A 17,923-nucleotide genomic window follows, 5' to 3' on the forward strand; every position below is an offset into this window, starting at 1 on the left:
CGTTTCACTGATATTTGTTGAGGTTTTCTTAAACTAAGCTCTTGGTGTCTCCGCATAAGTGAGTGGAGCCACTTCCAGCCAGAAATAGTTGTCTCTTTATTAGAAGGAGTTCATAAGGATTTTTTTTTCTGCCAAATCAAAAGACATCTTCCTCATATCTTTTGCAGTTAAACCATAAAGCTGGCCTCCATGTCCAAGCAATATTTGTCAAGGGATTGATGTAGCTCAGAGTTAAGCACAGGTTTTTTCCCAAGTTTAACTAACATTAACTTATTTAAATCAATGTCTCCAGAATTAACTTTGTCTTTCAAAGTTGATTTTGGAAAGTCAAATTGCTTTGATGCATATCCCAGGCCCATCTCTCTATTCCAAACAGCAATGATAGCTCTTTTCATATTTCCCTCAGTCCACTGCTTTCTATTTTTAGGTGGCATCTGTAACAATATGTTATAAGTTGTTGCAAGTACAGATAGAGCGACGAATGTCAGAAATGGTATGCAAAAAAAAGTTAGCCTATTAGCGCACAATGTGACATTAGAATGATCATAGAGCTGCAGTATTAGGAGCAAACCAACATTCCATTATGGCTGACTCTATTACCATAACTAACAATACAAATGACAATATGCTGATGTCTTGTCAAGCTACATTATTTGTGGTTCTGTTTTATGCTGTACTGTTTAAAAATAGCTTGCCTCTTAACAGATTGATTACTGTGCTTTTGGAATGTCAACAACTCTTGCTGTGCACAAAACTTTTGAAATATTACACAAACTGAACGCTGCAGTACATCCAACTAAAGATGACACAATACTGAAGAGTTGCTGTTACACACCTGATGACCCTAATCCTGCCAGGTGGCAGGACCTACTTTGTGTTATTTAGAAGGTTATGACATTAGGCTGAGGTGCAATAATAGGCAGAGTTTCCCTAATGAGGTACAATTCCTTAAGTTTTGGCTGTGTAATGAGTATTCTGTGGGGTTTCAGTATTGCAACCATAAGACTTTGACATCTTGCCATATTTGGCTGGCAATTATTCAGCCATATTTGGGTAAAGATAGCTGAATGATTCTTGTACAAAATTTTGTGGCAAGATGCCAATATCATCCAGGTGCAGCCACAATATCACATGAAATTAATGTATGTTTTCAGTTGATTTCAGTGAATAAGCGATTGGTGTTCATTTTAAAACAAAGTATAAAATAATTTATGTTGAAGCAAAAATGTGAAGAAGGTAACTGAGACACAACAATATTATTACAAAAATTTACCTTTCTTCTACACTTTTGTATGTCTCATCTATTTCAATCTCTTCACATCCACTGGGGCATTGACAATAGATAGCATTTGTATCATTGCTGGATTTTGGCTTCAGCCTATATAACTTTTCTGTCTTGTGGTGACATAGCAATCCCTCTATGTCACAGACATCCTTCTCCTCTGAAATTAAACAAAAATATATCATCTAATTGTGTTTCATATTTACTGACAAAGTAAGTGACCAAAGACCTTGATCATAATTGTGAAGATGTATGGGATGATATCACAGAGAGCATTGCCTTTGAAAGTGTAAAAGCTATTAATATTGTAATTATTTTGATGTTTTATTTGTTGTTACTATCTTGTCTAATACAGTCATTATTATTACTCCATTTGTAAATTATACAACACTGTGTTTGTTAATGAAATGTTATAAAAAATTAAATGAATCACAAGTATACAAGTAGTGTTTACATCTTCTGGATTGATAGAATGCACCCACTCCATAGTGCACCTCCCGTTCTACAAACTTTATCAAATGACAGCTGGATATCAGACTTCTGTAAAGGCAAACTAATGACAATCCATTGTTATAGTTTTTTCCATCTTAATCTTACTGCAACTTGAGAGTTTTTTCAGCAGATGCATTTTGCTTTTATTTCGAAGCATCTTCAGTGATCACTGACATTTATTCTCTTATTTACATTTTCTGAAGTCCACTACTTTTTCTCTCATTGTTAACAGAGACTGAACTTGAATACAACTTGGTTGCAGTGTGTTAGCAGTTAACATGTACTATCAGAATATTATTATTTAAAATGTTTGTGGTTTTTGGACATAAGTGTATCTGGTTGCAAGATGGTACTGTATAGTAATTCTTCTTTGCAGATGGTTCCTAAATGTCAAGTTTATAGGGACACAACCAGGTTTAACAAATTTTCCCCCATATCAAGAGAATTAATTAGTAAATGACAGTGTCTAGTATGTTTTAGTGAAGCAATATTTAATTTTATTGGTTCCGCCATCTATGACATACAACAATGCATGAATCATGTAACTAGTACTAAGATAAAAGTTATGCAAAAATAACACTGTTAGAATGTTATAAAATGACATTTAAAAGTGTGAGAAGCTCACTTGCTCAAATTCTTATGTTATTAGATCTTGGATGGGATTAGGTCTTTATCACTAAGCTGTATTACTCAATGTGAGTAGTATTTCCACATTTAGACTGAATATCCATTAAGAGTATTAAAATAATTTGTGTCATTAGAAGAAACTCTTTCATTTTGGATAAAAATAAAATATGAATTTCATTCAGTGTAAGTGAGATAACTAAATATGAAAGCTTTTTGTTTGGTTCATGATTATTTTAAAAGCCATTTGGTGTATAATTACTACTTGCTTATTACAGCCATTAGAACCTCTAGTCATTTATTTTTCTTGAAGTCCAATAAATTTTTGAGTGATATTATTACGAAAGTAAATTTAATTTCTTTTCATAGTGAAGTAAATACCAAACAATACTATCCAAGCTAATTGTGGGCCATAGCTATTTCGTAGTTTGATGGAAGGTAATAGTATTATTATTACTCCTGACTACTGTGAAAGTAATTGACATTAATCCAAATATATAATCTGGCCACAGTTTTTCTTATAATCTTACCAACATAGATAGAGTTCAAATAAATAATTTTGCATAACATTTCATACTTCTTGATGGTCATATTCAGAATATAAATTTAATTTGTTATAATTGAAGGTGGTACTGTCATAAGTGCCAGGATGTTTCAGCAACTACAACAGTACCAGTAAAAAAACTACCACCTTTTTCCGATTACTAACTGATGAAGAGACAGCAGTTACAGGGCATAAAACTACTCTACAAAAAGACTAGAAAGTTTCAAAATATTCACTTGTTTCCTTCAAATATTTTGAAGAAAGCGGTTTACATAATGTAAATGTTTCTTGTGACTGGGACAGAAATGTTCAGCAACTAGCAGAGTATCTCACATTGCCCTGGTATGCATTTACTTCAGTTGTATTAATCCATCTCCTCCTTTACCATTTCTCTGTCATTTCTTCTGCCCCCCTCTCTGTCCACCTCCTTCTACCCCTTCTCTCTGTCCACCTCTTCCACACCCACTCCCTGTCCATCTCCTTCTCACACTCTCTCTACCCTTTTCTCTTCTTCCCCTTTTATGTCCATCTCCTCTTCTCCACTCTACCTGCCCATATCCTTCTCTCCCCTTTCTCTGTCCATCTCCTACTCCTCCATCCTCTCTTCATGTCCTGTTTCCCTCATACTTCTTGAACTATATGCCATACAATGATACAATTTTTTAGGTACATTCAGTAGCATATGTGGATATCATCTGATGCTAAATGTGTTGCAAATAGAGTTACTAACAATGAAGCAATACATATAAAAGTGATGACGTTGTGCGTGATGCAACAGTTCTACTGAATGAACATCGAAAATTTAGTAACCAATAAACTTTTTTCCTTTCATCTTTTTGTAGGGCTTGTTAGCAAGAAAAAGTTTCATTAAGTTTTGAAATTATGTGTAAAGTTTGTTGCAAGTCACTCTCATTCTCAAATACTGGATACTGTGTATAGTAGCTATACATTATTTAATATGTAGCTAAATTATGCAGCAAATAGTGCAGAAGTACGGAATAAACACACGACAGCAGTCCTGTTTAGTCTTATTCCACATACAGATGAAATAATAAGCTTCAGGACGCTATAATGAAATGTTTTTCTAATCAGAATGCCACTTGCCCTGTGTTGGGCGGAGGTTATACATATGTTTATGCACCAATTGCAGGACAGGTGGCATATAGATCATTGTTTCTTCTGGTGGTGCAGCAAAAAACTCCATTCCAGTACTTCCCAATAAACTAACTCTGCCATGGAAGCTTATAACTCTGTTTTAGAAGCAGTCCTGAGGCCCCACAACTCCACCAACAATGCCATGCTGTTGCACATCAGGAAAGCCTTCAAAGTTCTATGCCACTACTCAGCCATGCAGTTACTTGCTGGGTGGTAGGCAGTTGTGCAGTGATGTCTGAATCCACACAGTTTGGCTAGTTCCAAAAATAATGTCAATTAAAACCGGTGACCTGTAGCTACATGCAAAGGATATTTGAACCACGTGACTCAGGTAGATAAGAATGCTTGTACCACTATTTACACTGATGTATCTGCAACTGGCACTGCTCCTACTCTTCTGAAGGCATCAGAGGCACACAATGTCCAGATGGACATGAGTGAATCATTCCATAGTCTGCGTGAACTCTCCTACTGGTTTGTGAATATGCTGACCAACATTACATCTCTGGGACACCAAGAACACTTTTGCCTACCTCCCACAATGCCTCTTAATGCTTGGCCACATGTGGCGGTTCATTATAAATTTGATGCTGGCTTTTGCACTTCAATGGGCTAGTCCATGAACACTGTCAAATATAGTCTTCTGTAAGTCCTCAGAAACCTAAGGTCTAGGTTTAGCTCACAATAAGTCACAACAAAGGCTGACCTATGCCACTGCTGGCCATACTTGCTGAAGCTTCGGTCTGATAGTGTCATCCTGCAGGACATGTTGTAGTTTTTGATCAGTGGCCTGTGTTGTTGCCAATTGTTGATAATCAGTGGTCTGGGACATGGCTCCTACATTGGACCAATAACTGGATGTGAGGTTTTCAACTCCTTTCACATGGCACATGTCTGTTGTGAATTGACTAATAAGTTCCAATTGTCAGAATTGTCGTGGGCAGTAGCTGTCCTTCAATTTGCTGAATGTGAATGTTATCAGTTTGTGGCAGTGGCAGATATGGAAAAACCTCAAGGAGGGGGCACTAAAGAAATCTTCAGCTACCTTTACTTTTACCACAGTAAAAAGTAACCAAGTCACGTGCAAATTTTAGGAGAGTTTTGTTTAAACTGAATATACACATATACAAGACAATGCTGTCTTATGATATAAAAAAATTACAGTCATTGTTCTCTTCCTTAAATGATGAATTCTATGTGCCTATTCTTCCTATCAAATAGGATAATTACATCATCAATAGGGCAATCAATGTCAGGGTGAGCTAAGCCATTAAGTCGATCCTCCTTCATTGTCACCTCAGCTGTGTCTTTGTAAGCCACATTCTTGAAAAGCTTCTTTCTACTCTAGTGATAGATGCATATAGATCTAGGGCAAACAGACAACAATTGCATAACAGAATCATGATCATTAAGGGCATTTATGCTAGTTTGCTTGTACTGAAGAATCTTTCCCATTAGTCTCTTTTTAATCATAAAGAGTGATTCTTCTTCAACTAGGACTTTTTACTTATTTATTCATCGGAGTATTTCACACAGCCACAAACATATAAACAGTGGCTCTAAATTTTAATGGCTAGTGTTGTTGTTCTCTTTTAGTGGTTCAATGCACAAAATTACTGCCTGTAATTTTAAGAAGAGAAAAAAGGTTAAGTCTGTCACGAGTATACTCGTGATTTAAAACCAGGGGCTATTTAGAGATGAAAATGTCCATTGTTAAGCACCTAAAAAATAATTTCATTGTTACTGTTATTATTGTGCTTCACTGAATATTTCATTTTGGCAATAAAAGAATTAGTTGAAAAAAGAACCATCATATTGTAAATAACACATTTGTTAAGAGGTTAATATTTCTGCTCCTGAATGTAAACTAGCTTCCTATTTGGCACTCAACCCTTGTGAGGCCAATTGAAGAGCTACTTGACTGAGAAGCAGCGGCTCCAGTCACAAAAACTGACAGCTGCTCCGGGACTCTCTGCTCATGGCGTGACATTCTTAAATTACTCAAGGCACACTACCAAAGAAAAATCTTACCTAGTAACCTACAGAAACCTAAAAAAATGTTAACCGTGATTCTCTTCAATTGCACTGTATGGCAAACATGCTCCTCAACGCACTGTCAAGGTAAAGAGAGTTCCCACTCCACGGCTCATCACTGAATTATGACAGTTAATGAATAAACATGATGCTGCACACAGTGCCTTCAAACTTAACCTATCTCCTGAGGCATACGAAGACTACAGGAAACTCCAAAACAGAGCCAAGTAAAGAGTGAGGAATGCCAAAATCAGACATGCCCGCTCTGTCATATACAGCATATTGAAACCTGCCGCACTGTGGAAAAAGCTGCGCAGTTTCAGTATAGGGAAGCAAAGATCTGACACTGTTTATCAAGCACCTGCACAAGATTTGAACGATTTCTTCTTAACAGCTGTAAACTTTCAAGCAGCCACAAATTATCAGCCACAAGATATCTATCTCTTGAGAGACAAGTTTTTCCTAAAACATGTCACTACAGGCACACTACACAAGGCAATTATTAGAATCTCCTCCAAGGCAGTAGGAAATGATGGAGTGAGCATTGGCATGATTAAGAACATTGTAGACACTATTATTCCAGATATCACAGACATCTTCAACCTGTTTCTTGTCAGTAGTACATATCCTACTGAGTGGAAGCAAAGTTTAATTCGATCTATACCCAAGACTGACAACCCAAAGTCGCCAGGTGACATCGTCCATGAACAGCTGACAGATTACCTCAAAACTCATAACAGCCATGATAAATATCAGTCAGGCTTCCGAAAGGACCACAGCACAGCAACTGCATTAATCAATGTAACTGATGACATTAAACATGCTATGGACAGACGTGAAGCTACCATCCTAACACTGCTTGACTTTAGCAAGGCTTTTAATACAGTTGACTTTGATATATTACTAATTAAAATGAAACAGCTGAATTTCTCAAACAGCACAGTACAGTGGTTCAACAGCTACCTCAAAAACAGAAGTCAACAAGTCATTTGTGGGTCGGAGAAGTCATCATGGAAAAACATGTGCTCTGCAGTTCCCCAAGTCTCTGCCCTTGGTTCATTATTCTTCTCACTGTACATTAATGATATTTATTCAGTGATTCACTCCTGCAACTACCATCTATATGCCAACCGCCTTGAACTGTACATAAGCGCAAGCCCCAAGAACACTGCTGACACAATAGCGAGTATGAATGCAGATCATTGCTCTGTTTCTTGATGGGCACAGGACCTAGGTCTGAAACTAAACTCCAAGAAATCCCAGGTCATTCTTGTAACTCATCCAAAGTTAATCAGCATGTACGTTCATGAAACAGTTCCTCAAATACTTCTCAATGGTACCCAACTACCATACCAAAAAACAGTAAAAGACCTTGGAATAATCTTGGGTCATCACCTAAAGTGGGAAGAACAAAAAACAGCCACAGCTTGCCGGAAATCACTCTCCTCCCTACATGCAATCCAAAAAATTTAGAAAAATATTTCCAACCCATGTTAAACAAAAATTAGTCCAAACACTAGTCTTGCCTAATCTTTATTACTGTGATGTAGTTCAACACAGCACAAATAGTGAAAATTCGAGATGCCTCGAGCTAGTGATGAATGCTTGCATTAGATAGGAGTGCAACATACGGTTGTATGATCATATCAGTCCTTCATACACCCAGCTTGGTTGGATACACATAAGTTATGCGATCTCCACATGATGAGCTTACTTCATTGACTTCTTAGTCACTGGTGCCCCAAACACTTATCTTCTCACATTAAACACCTATCATCATTCCACAAATGTAATACCAGATCACATATGTCTAGCATCTTGGCTGTACCTCTACATAACACAAAATCTTTCTCTGTATCATTCTCCATCTCAGCCATATGACTATGGAACGTGCTCCCCTGTGACCTGTGTCTTATCCAGAACTACTCAAAATTCAAGAGGGAACTAAAAACTTACTTATTATGGATGGTATAGCCACCATTTTTGTGCCCCTCTCATCTCTTTCTTTCTCTTCTCCATCATAGCTTCGAAGTTTACCATTCTATTTCTCTTCCTAAAACCTAGCTACCTCTTCTATATCTCTTTCACCCCATTCTATTGTCTTATATCTCTGCTCAATGTGAATAACTCACAAGCTGAAAGAACATAATGAGAAAATTCCCAACTAGAAATAGGGCTGACATTCATAAAAGAAAAATATGTTTACTTTCATATACATTCCTGGAAATGGAAAAAAGAACACATTGACACCGGTGTGTCAGACCCACCATACTTGCTCCAGACACTGCGAGAGGGCTGTACAAGCAATGATCACATGCACGGCACAGCGGACATACCAGGAACCACGGTATTGGCCGTCGAATGGCGCTAGCTGCGCAGCATTTGTGCACCACCGCCGTCAGTGTCAGCCAGTTTGCCGTGGCATACGGAGCTCCATCGCAGTCTTTAACACTGGTAGCATGCCACGACAGTGTGGACGTGAACCGTATGTGCAGTTGACGGACTTTGAGCGAGGGTGTATAGTGGGCATGCGGGAGGCCGGGTGGACGTACCGCCGAATTGCTCAACACGTGGGGCGTGAGGTCTCCACAGTACATCGATGTTGTCGCCAGAGGTCGGCGGAAGGTGCACGTGCCCGACGACCTGGGACCGGACCGCAGCGATGCACGGATGCACGCTAAGACCGTAGGATGGTACGTAGTGCCGTAGGGGACCGCACCGCCACTTCCCAGCAAATTAGGGACACTGTTGCTCCTGGGGTATTGGCGAGGACCATTCGCTATCATCTCCATGAAGCTTGGCTACGGTCCTGCACACCGTTGGGCCGTCTTCCGCTCATGCCCCAATATCGTGCAGCCCGCCTCCAGTGGTGTCGCGACAGGCGTGAATGGAGGGACAAATGGAGACGTGTTGTCTTCAGCGATGAGAGTCACTTCTGTCTTGGTGCCAATGATGGTCGTATGCATGTTTGGCGCCATGCAGGTGAGCGCCACAATCAGGACTGCATACGACTGAGGCACACAGGGCCAACACCCGGCATCATGGTGTGGGGAGCGATCTCCTACACTGGCCGTACACCTCTGGTGATCGTCGAAGGGACACTGAATAGTGCACGGTACAGCCAAACCGTCATCGAACCCATCATTCTACCATTCCTAGACCGGCAAGGGAACTTGCTGTTCCAACAGGACAATGCACGTCCGCATGTATCCCGTGCCACCCAACGTGCTCTAGAAGGTGTAAGTCAACTACCCTGGCCAGCAAGATCTCCGGATCTGTCCCCCATTGAGCATGTTTGGAACTGGATGAAGCGTCGTCTCACGCGGTCTGCACGTCCAGCACTAACACTGGTCCAACTGAGGTGCAGGTGGAAATGGCATTGCAAGCCGTTCCACAGGACTACATCCAGCATCTCTACGATCGTCTCCATGGGAGAATAGCAGCCTGCATTGCTGCGAAAGGTGGATATACACTGTACTAGTGCCGACATTGTGCATGCTCTGTTGCCTGTGTTTATGTGCCTGTGGTTCTGTCAGTGTGATCATGTGAGGTATCTGACCCCAGGAATGTGTCAATAAAGTTTCCCCTTCCTGGGACAATGAATTCACGGTGTTCTTATTTCAATTTCCAGGAGTGTAGATAGTCATTATAATAATAATAATAATAATAATTATTATTATTTTTGATTGTTATAATTATTTTTTGATTGTTATAATTATCCTTGTATTACTGTTATAATCTCTATTTTTTTCTTTAACATTCTACATCTACATCTACATCTAAATCTACATCTACATACATACTCCGCAATCCACCATACAGTTCATGGCGGACGGTACCTCGTACCACAACTAGCATCTTCTCTCCATGTTCCACTCCCAAACAGAATGAGGGAAAAATGACTGCCTATATGCCTCTGTACAAGCCCTAATCTCTCTTATGTTATCTTTGTGGTCTTTCCACGAAATATAAGTTGGCGGCAGTAAAATTGTACTGCCGTCAGCCTCAAATGCTGGTTCTCTAAATTTCCTCCATAGCGATTGACAAAATGAATGCTTCCTTTCCCCTAGGGATTTCCACCCGTGTTGCTGAAGCATTTCTGTCACACTTGCATGACGATCAAACCTACCAGTAACAAATCTAGCAGCCCGCCTCTGAATTGCTTCTATGTCCTCCCTCAATCTGATCTGATAGGGATCCCAAATGCTCGAGCAGTAATCAAGAATAGGTCGTATTAGTGTTTTATAAGTGGTCTCCTTTACAGATGAACCATATCTTCCCAAAATTCTACCAATGAACCGAAGACGCCTTCCCCACAACTGCCTTTACATGCTTGTCCCACTTCATATTGCTCTGCAATGTTACGCCCAAATAATTAATCAACGTGACTGTGTCAAGCATTACACTACTAATGGAGTATTCAAATATTACGTGATTCTTTTTCCCATTCATCTGCATCAATTTACATTTATCTATATTTAGAGTTAGCTGCCATTCTTTACACCAATCGCAAATCCTGTCCAAGTCATCTTGTATCCTCCTACTGTAATATACAGTATAACATGGTATGTCCATAATGTTCTGTACAAACTGAAATTCGTTCAATCTGAGTATGCCTGGTTAGGTGTAAGAGAGGGCCTGAAGGCCCTAATCTTGCCAGCTAAAATAAATGCATAAATAAATAAATAAATGGCCACTAGAGCGGTATGCTGCCCACATGCCCCTCCATATCCGCATCCAGTGACACTTGTAGGCCGAGGATGACACAGCAGTCCATCAGTACTGTTAGGGTTTTTCGAGACCTGTTCAGATGGAGATTAGTTAAGTTTTTTATGTGTTAGCTATCTATGTTTCAGACAGAAACATATAAAATACGACGACACGGATGCGCGTGCTACATAGTAAAGTACAACTACTTGATAACTCAATTCAGTTGAGTTGACTGATGAAAGAAAGGAAAAAATAGTGTGCATGCTGACTGTTGTGGCATGGGTGGCAATGCGGGCGGCACCACAAGGGGGATGGGAGGGGGGGGGGGGGTACACGCCCTGCGCGCAGCCCTTATGTATCCGCCACTGGTTTGTGGTCGGCATAAATTATGAAAGCTGTGCCCCCTATCTAAGGACAAAAATAATGACAGATTCATAAATTACCGAGCTCTCTATGGTATGCACTTCACTTCATATATTTTGCTTCAAGTTTACATAAAACAATTGTTGCCCAACCTCATTCGCGTATCGATGAACTACCATTCTTCAGTTTAAATGTTCGATTCCACGCAAATTTCAGACTGACTAGTTTTTATCCTTCAAGTATATATTCCACATCTAAAGACAATTTTCATATATTTGATCAAGAAAACACAATTTTTCTGATAATGTAATTTTATTTTTCTTATCGATTCATTTAGCAACATAGAGCTTGAACCATGAAAATTAGTAATCACAGCTATTAGCTTAAATGAATCAAAAACCATTTTATAGTAAAACTAATGTTACTAAGCTTTAGTTTTCATGCAAACAAAATTTGTGTTTTATTTTTAATTTTTTAAAATTTGTTATCTCTAATTCGCTATTGTTAATATCGGAAATTATATAAAGACAGGAAGCTGATAGTTTTTATATTGTCAAAACTTGCAACCTGCAATATCACAACCCTTTTGGGATTCTGTATTCTCTTCCAGTCTTATCCCCACTATCGTAAAGAGGGCATATGCGTAATATCAGTAATTTACACCAATTTAAACTGCTGATTTGATTTTGTCTTTTCTGGTAATCTGGATTTGAGTACACTGAAGTTTTCTTTTGTAGCAGATAAGTAATTTGCACTAATTTAAGCTATTGTTTTGACATTGTTTACATTGGGTCTCACCAGCATGCACAACAAAAGAAACATAATGGATTAAAACATAAGGTACTATCACAATTTGTACATAATACAAACTTCAGTCACAAGGTAGTAATAATTTTGCTATTGTAATTAACGATTAAAGTTCCTACATTTCTGGTCATCAAAAGACAGCTACTTTTATGTTTTCAAGCTATGAAGTTGTTTAAATCCCTAATAGAATTATGACATGATGATTTTTCAGTCAGAATTAAGTGTACTCATATTTTAATTGGTATTAGTTAATGGAACTGTAATTACAATTATATAGGAATATAAAGTTTAACGCTTACAAAATGTAATTAACTGAATGTAGGTCTTTCATTCCATAAAACTAATAACTCTGTTTGCCTGTAAATGATAGGGTGATCATTCTCTAAGTAAGTAAAATGATACATACAAATTAATGAAATACATTGTTGCAATAATAAAAAATATAATTTATAATACAAATATTAAAAATTAATGAAATACATTGATGCAATAACAAAAATATAATTTATAATCTCAATAGAAATAGTCTTTCCTGTCTTTGTATGGAATTATTCGCTTTCAATTCCTGTAAATTACTATGCAATTTGGGAAGATGTATCTAAAAATTTTAATTCTATAAATCTAAAAATTTAATATGTAACAATGGCAGAAGTCATATAAATAGAGGTGATTTGTACACCACCATAAGTCAGTCTTACGTCAGTCATGAGACAGTGTTAAGTCAATTTTACAAATGTAGTTTGCTGCCGTACATCTAGTGTGTGAAATAAAAATCTTTGTAGACAAGGAATACTGGAACTTATTTCAACCATTGAATAATTCCTTTGTGGCAATGCAGCAACATTAAGTTGAACCTATGGCAGCATTAAGAAGCAGCACCACGGATTACACAAGATACATATTATTCATTTCGTGGAGGATATTCGTAGTATGATGTGACATATTGTTTTTCTTCTGTTAAGGAATGATACTCATCCCAAACTTCATCACACAAAAAAATTTTTGCCACATTATATAACAAACCTTCATTATTAATTATTACTGCAGAAATCTTTGTATAAATAGTTATTTCCAAAAAGCATGATCTAAATTAAACCTGAAATTTCAATTACACAGTCATAATAAAATTTAGTTGAACTACATCCTGTTCTAGAACAATATGGAAGCCATGTAAGTAATACTTATAGAAATTTTAGACACCAAAGTAACTAACAAGTTCTTTCTTTTATGTTAAAATGTTGCACAATGCATTTACTTAACCAGTTGGGCTGTGGAAAGTGTCAAGAATTTATGAACTGATGCTGATGATGTTAAAAAGTAAGAATATTCCAGATGCTTTTACTGCAATAAGAAACCTTGAAGCTGAATGGGGTAGCTGTGCAGTCTGAGGAATCTTGTCATTGTATGCGCGGTTGCATCTATTGGAGGTATGAGTCCTCCCTCGTGCAGGTGTATGTGTGTGTGTGTGTGTGTGTGTGTGTGTGTGTTGTCTTTAGCATAAGTTAGCTTAAGTTAGATTAAGTTGTGTGTAAGCTTAGGGATCGATGGCCTCAGCAGTTTGGTCCCATAAGACCACACCCCAAAAAAAAAAAAAAAAACTTGTTGTTGTTGCTGTGGTCTTCAGTCCTCAGACTGGTTAGATGCAGCTCTCCATGCAACTCTATCCTGTGCAAGTTTCTTCATCTCCCAGTACTTACTGCAACCTACGTCCTTCTGAATCTGCTTAGTGTATTCATCTCTTGGTCTCCCTCTATGATTTTTACCCTCCACGCTGCCCTCCAACACTAAATTTGTGATCCCTTGATGCATCACAACATGTCCTACCAACAGGCCCCTTCTTCTTGTCAAGTTGTGCCACAAGCTGCTCTTCTCCCCAATTCTATTCAATACCTCCTCATTAGTTACGTGATTTACCCATCTAATCTCCAGCATTCTTCCGTAGCACCACATTTCAAAAGCTTCTATTCTCTTCTCGTCCAAACTATTTATTGTCCATATTTCACTTCCATACATGGCTACACTCCATACAAATACTTTCAGAAACGACTTCCTGACACTCAAATCTATACTCGATGTTAATAAATTTCTCTTCTTCAGCAACGCTTTTCTTGCCAATGCCAGTCTACATTTTATATCCTCTCTGCTTCGACCATCATCAGTTATTTGGTCCCCAAACAGCAAAACTCCTTTATTAGTTTAAGTGTCTCATTTCCTAATCGAATTCCCTCAGCATCACCAGACTTAATTCGACTACATTCCATTATCCTCGTTTTGCTTTTGTTGATGTTCATCTTATATCCTCCTTTCAAGACACTGCCCATTCCATTCAACTGCTCTTCCAAGTCCTTTGCTGTCTCTGAGTGAATTACAATGTCATCAGTGAACCTCAAAGTTTTTATTTCTTCTCCATGGATTTTAATACCAACTCTGAATTTTTCTTTTGTTTCCTTTACAGATTGCTCAATATACAGATTGAATAACATTGGGGAGAGGTTACAACCCTGTCTCACTCCCTTCCCAACTGCTGCTTCCCTTTCATGTCGCTCGACTCTTATAACTGCCATCTGGTTTCTATACAAATTGTAAATAGCCTTTCACTCCCTGTATTTTACCCCTGCCACCTTCAGAATTTGAAAGAGAGTATTCCAGTCAACATTGTCAAAAGCTTTCTCTAAGTCTACAAATGCTAGGAATGTAGGTTTGCCTTTCATTAATCTTTCTTGTAAGATAAGACATAAGGTCAGTATTGCCTCACATGTTCCAATATTTCTACAGAATCCAAACTGATCTTCCCCGAGGTCAACTTCTACCAGTTTTTCCATTCATCTGTAAAGAATTTGCATTAGTATTTTGCAGCTGTGACTTATTAAACTGATAGTTAGATCATTTTCACATCTGTCAACACCTGCTTTCCTTGGGATTGAAATTATTATATTCTTCTTGAAGTCTGAGGGTATTTTGCCTGTCTCATACATCCTGCTCACCAGATGGTAGAGTTTTGTCAGGACTGGCTCTCCCAAGCCGTCAGTAGTTCTAATGGAATGTTGTCCACTCCCGGGGCCTTGTTTTGACTCATGTCTTTCAGTGCTCTGTCAATCTCTTCACACAGTATTGTATCTACCATTTCGTTTTCATTTACATTCTCTTCCATTTCCAGAATATTGTCCTCAAGTATGTCGCCCTTGTATAGACCCTCTATATACTCCTTCCACCTTTCTGCTTTCCCTTCTTTGGTTAGAACCGGGTTTCCATCTGAGCTCTTGATATTCATGCAAGTAATTCTGTTTTCTCCAAAGGTCTCTTTAATTTTCCTGTAGGCAGTATCTATCTTACCCCTAGTGAGATAAGCCTCTACATTCTTACATTTGTCCTCTAGCCATCCCTTCTTAAACATTCTGTACTTCCTGTCAATCTCATTTTTGTGACGTTTCTATTCCTTTTTGCCTGCTTCATTTACTGCATTTTTACATTTTCTCTTTTCATCAATTAAATTCAATATTTTAGCAGCTTCCCACAGGTTTAAACGTTATTATTTCTTCATCAAACAATTTTTAGCCTCATTCTCATAACCCGCCAGTACACAACCTGTCCTTTGAATACATTTACACACATATTTTTCGAGATTTTATTCGAAAATTTTTTTCGAATTTTATTTTTTCGGAAAATTTTTTTCGAAACTTTTTTCGAAATTTTTTTTCGAAATTTTCTTAAATTTCCCCACGCTTTAACGTGATCTGGAGACAACATAACCACCTAACCTTTGCACCCATTGTTGTTGACCAACCTAAGTTCGGCACAGGATCAACATAGCTCAGCTCAAACCAACACTTTTTCGACTTTTTTCACACCTTTATCTCTCCCTATATAAATTTCTATTTACTTTCACTTTAACCTCATATTACCTTTTCCACCTTCTAATATCATGTCAATCTCACAACATCCCTACAACGATCCTATTAAATTTTATTTATATTCCCTCCGCAAACATGCCTTCACCCTAGCCAGATTACACTCCCATATTTTATTTACTCAGGCTTGTCTGACATTTGGCATTACCCCCAAAGGCCTCACACTTAATGTTCCCATCTCTGGCTGCAATCCTTCTTTCCATCAGTCCTTATACCAGTTCCAAACAGCACAATCCATAGCCCTCACCCGCCTAATCCTTCACCTATACATCAACTCGGCCAATGAACACGCCCGTCAACTCCTATCCCAAATCAAAGTCCTCAATCTTTCCTCTCCCACATCCACACCGGTTGTACATAGCATCCTCCTACAGGCCAACCACAAATTAGAACAGCATGCCACCCTTCACCTCAAAAAACTATTCAATCTCCTGGTTTCCCACCTCCGGAAAGGCAACTCAATCACCCTCCACAACCTTTCCAACAAACCTCAACCTCTTCTCATTGCACACAGACCCAGTCTCTCCCATCTACTCAATCTCCCACTTCCAGCTCCACTCGCCCCAAAACCTCAAAATTCTAGTCAACACAATCTGGAACCACAACACCCCAATTCAGTAGTTAACCTTTCCTCCAAACCATCTCCCAATCCGAAACCTCTGTCCTATCCAAAGGCCTCACCTTCAGCCCCACTCCCAGGTTCAACCAAACTGCCCTTGTCAAAGATTTTCTGTCCTACACTCGTAGTCTCTGCTGGAAATATCACTTTGCCATGAAGAAAAATAGTCCTGATCCCACTCCTAATGATCCAACTCCCCAAGACATTATCCAAATTGAACCCTGCCTGGAACAGTTCCGTCCTCCATCACAGCGGGACCCACCTCCTCTTCCTCAAAATCACCCTCTCCAAACCTTCCAGGAATTTCTCACTTCCAGCATTGCCTCTCAATCTTTCTTGAAAAACCTTAATCCTACTCCCAACATCACCACAGCCGAAGCCCAGGCTATCCGTGATCTGAAAGCTGACCGATCCATCATCATTCTTCTGGCTGACAAGGGTTCCACGACCATGGTACTTGATCGTCGGGAGTATGTGGCTGAAGGACTGTGTCAGCTTTCAGACGACTCTACATACAAAGTTTGCCAAGGTAATCCCATTCCTGATGTCCAGGCAGAGCTTCAAGGAATCCTCAGAACCTTAGGCCCCCTACAAAACCATTCACCGGACTCCATCAAACTCCTGACCCCACCGACACCTCACACTCCTACCTTCTACTTACTTCCTAAAATTCACAAACCCAAACATCCTGGCCGCCCCTTTGTAGCTGGTTACCAAGCCCCCACAGAACGTATCTCTGCCTACGTAGATCAACACCTTCAACCCATTACATGCAGTCTCCCATCCTTCATCAAAGACACCAACCACTTTCTCGAACGCCTGGAATCCGTACCAAGTCTGTTACCCCCAGAAACGATCCTTGTAACCATTGATGCCACTTCCCTATACACAAATATCAGGCACGTCCAGGGCCTCACTGCAGTGGAGCACTTCCTTTTACACCGATCACCTGCCACCCTACCTAAAACCTCTTTCCTCGTCACCTTAGCCAGCTTCATCCTGACCCATGACTTCTTCACTTTTGAAGGCCAGACATATCAACAATTGAAGGGAACAGCCATGGGTACCAGGATGACCCTCTCGTATGCCAACCTATTTATGGGTCACTTAGAGGAAGCCTTCTTGGTTACCCAAGCCTGCAAACCCAAAGTTTGGTACAGATTTATTGATGACATCTTCATGATCTGGACTCACAGTGAAGAACAACTCCAGAATTTCCTCTCCAACCTCAACTCCTTTGGTTCCATCAGATTCACCTGGTCCTACTCCAAATCCTATGCCACTTTCCTTGACGTTGACCTCCATCTGTCAAATGGCCAGCTTCACACATCCGTCCACATCAAACCCACCAACAAGCAACAGTACCTCCATTATGACAGCTGCCA

At 39.2% G+C, this 17,923-nt stretch overlaps 1 protein-coding gene across 1 annotated transcript in view; it reads right to left on the reverse strand.

Moving 5' to 3' along the window:
* The window catches only part of LOC126281871 (uncharacterized), a 114,378-nt gene that overhangs the window by 36,130 nt on the left and 60,325 nt on the right, over window positions 1-17,923 (reverse strand). The window contains exon 3 of the mRNA XM_049981148.1: window positions 1,274-1,442. Within this exon, the coding sequence (XP_049837105.1) occupies window positions 1,274-1,442 (169 nt within the window). The remainder of the gene's footprint in view (window positions 1-1,273; window positions 1,443-17,923) is intronic.

This window comes from Schistocerca gregaria, chromosome 7 (assembly GCF_023897955.1).
Source record: "Schistocerca gregaria isolate iqSchGreg1 chromosome 7, iqSchGreg1.2, whole genome shotgun sequence".
Lineage (NCBI taxonomy): Eukaryota > Metazoa > Arthropoda > Insecta > Orthoptera > Acrididae > Schistocerca > Schistocerca gregaria.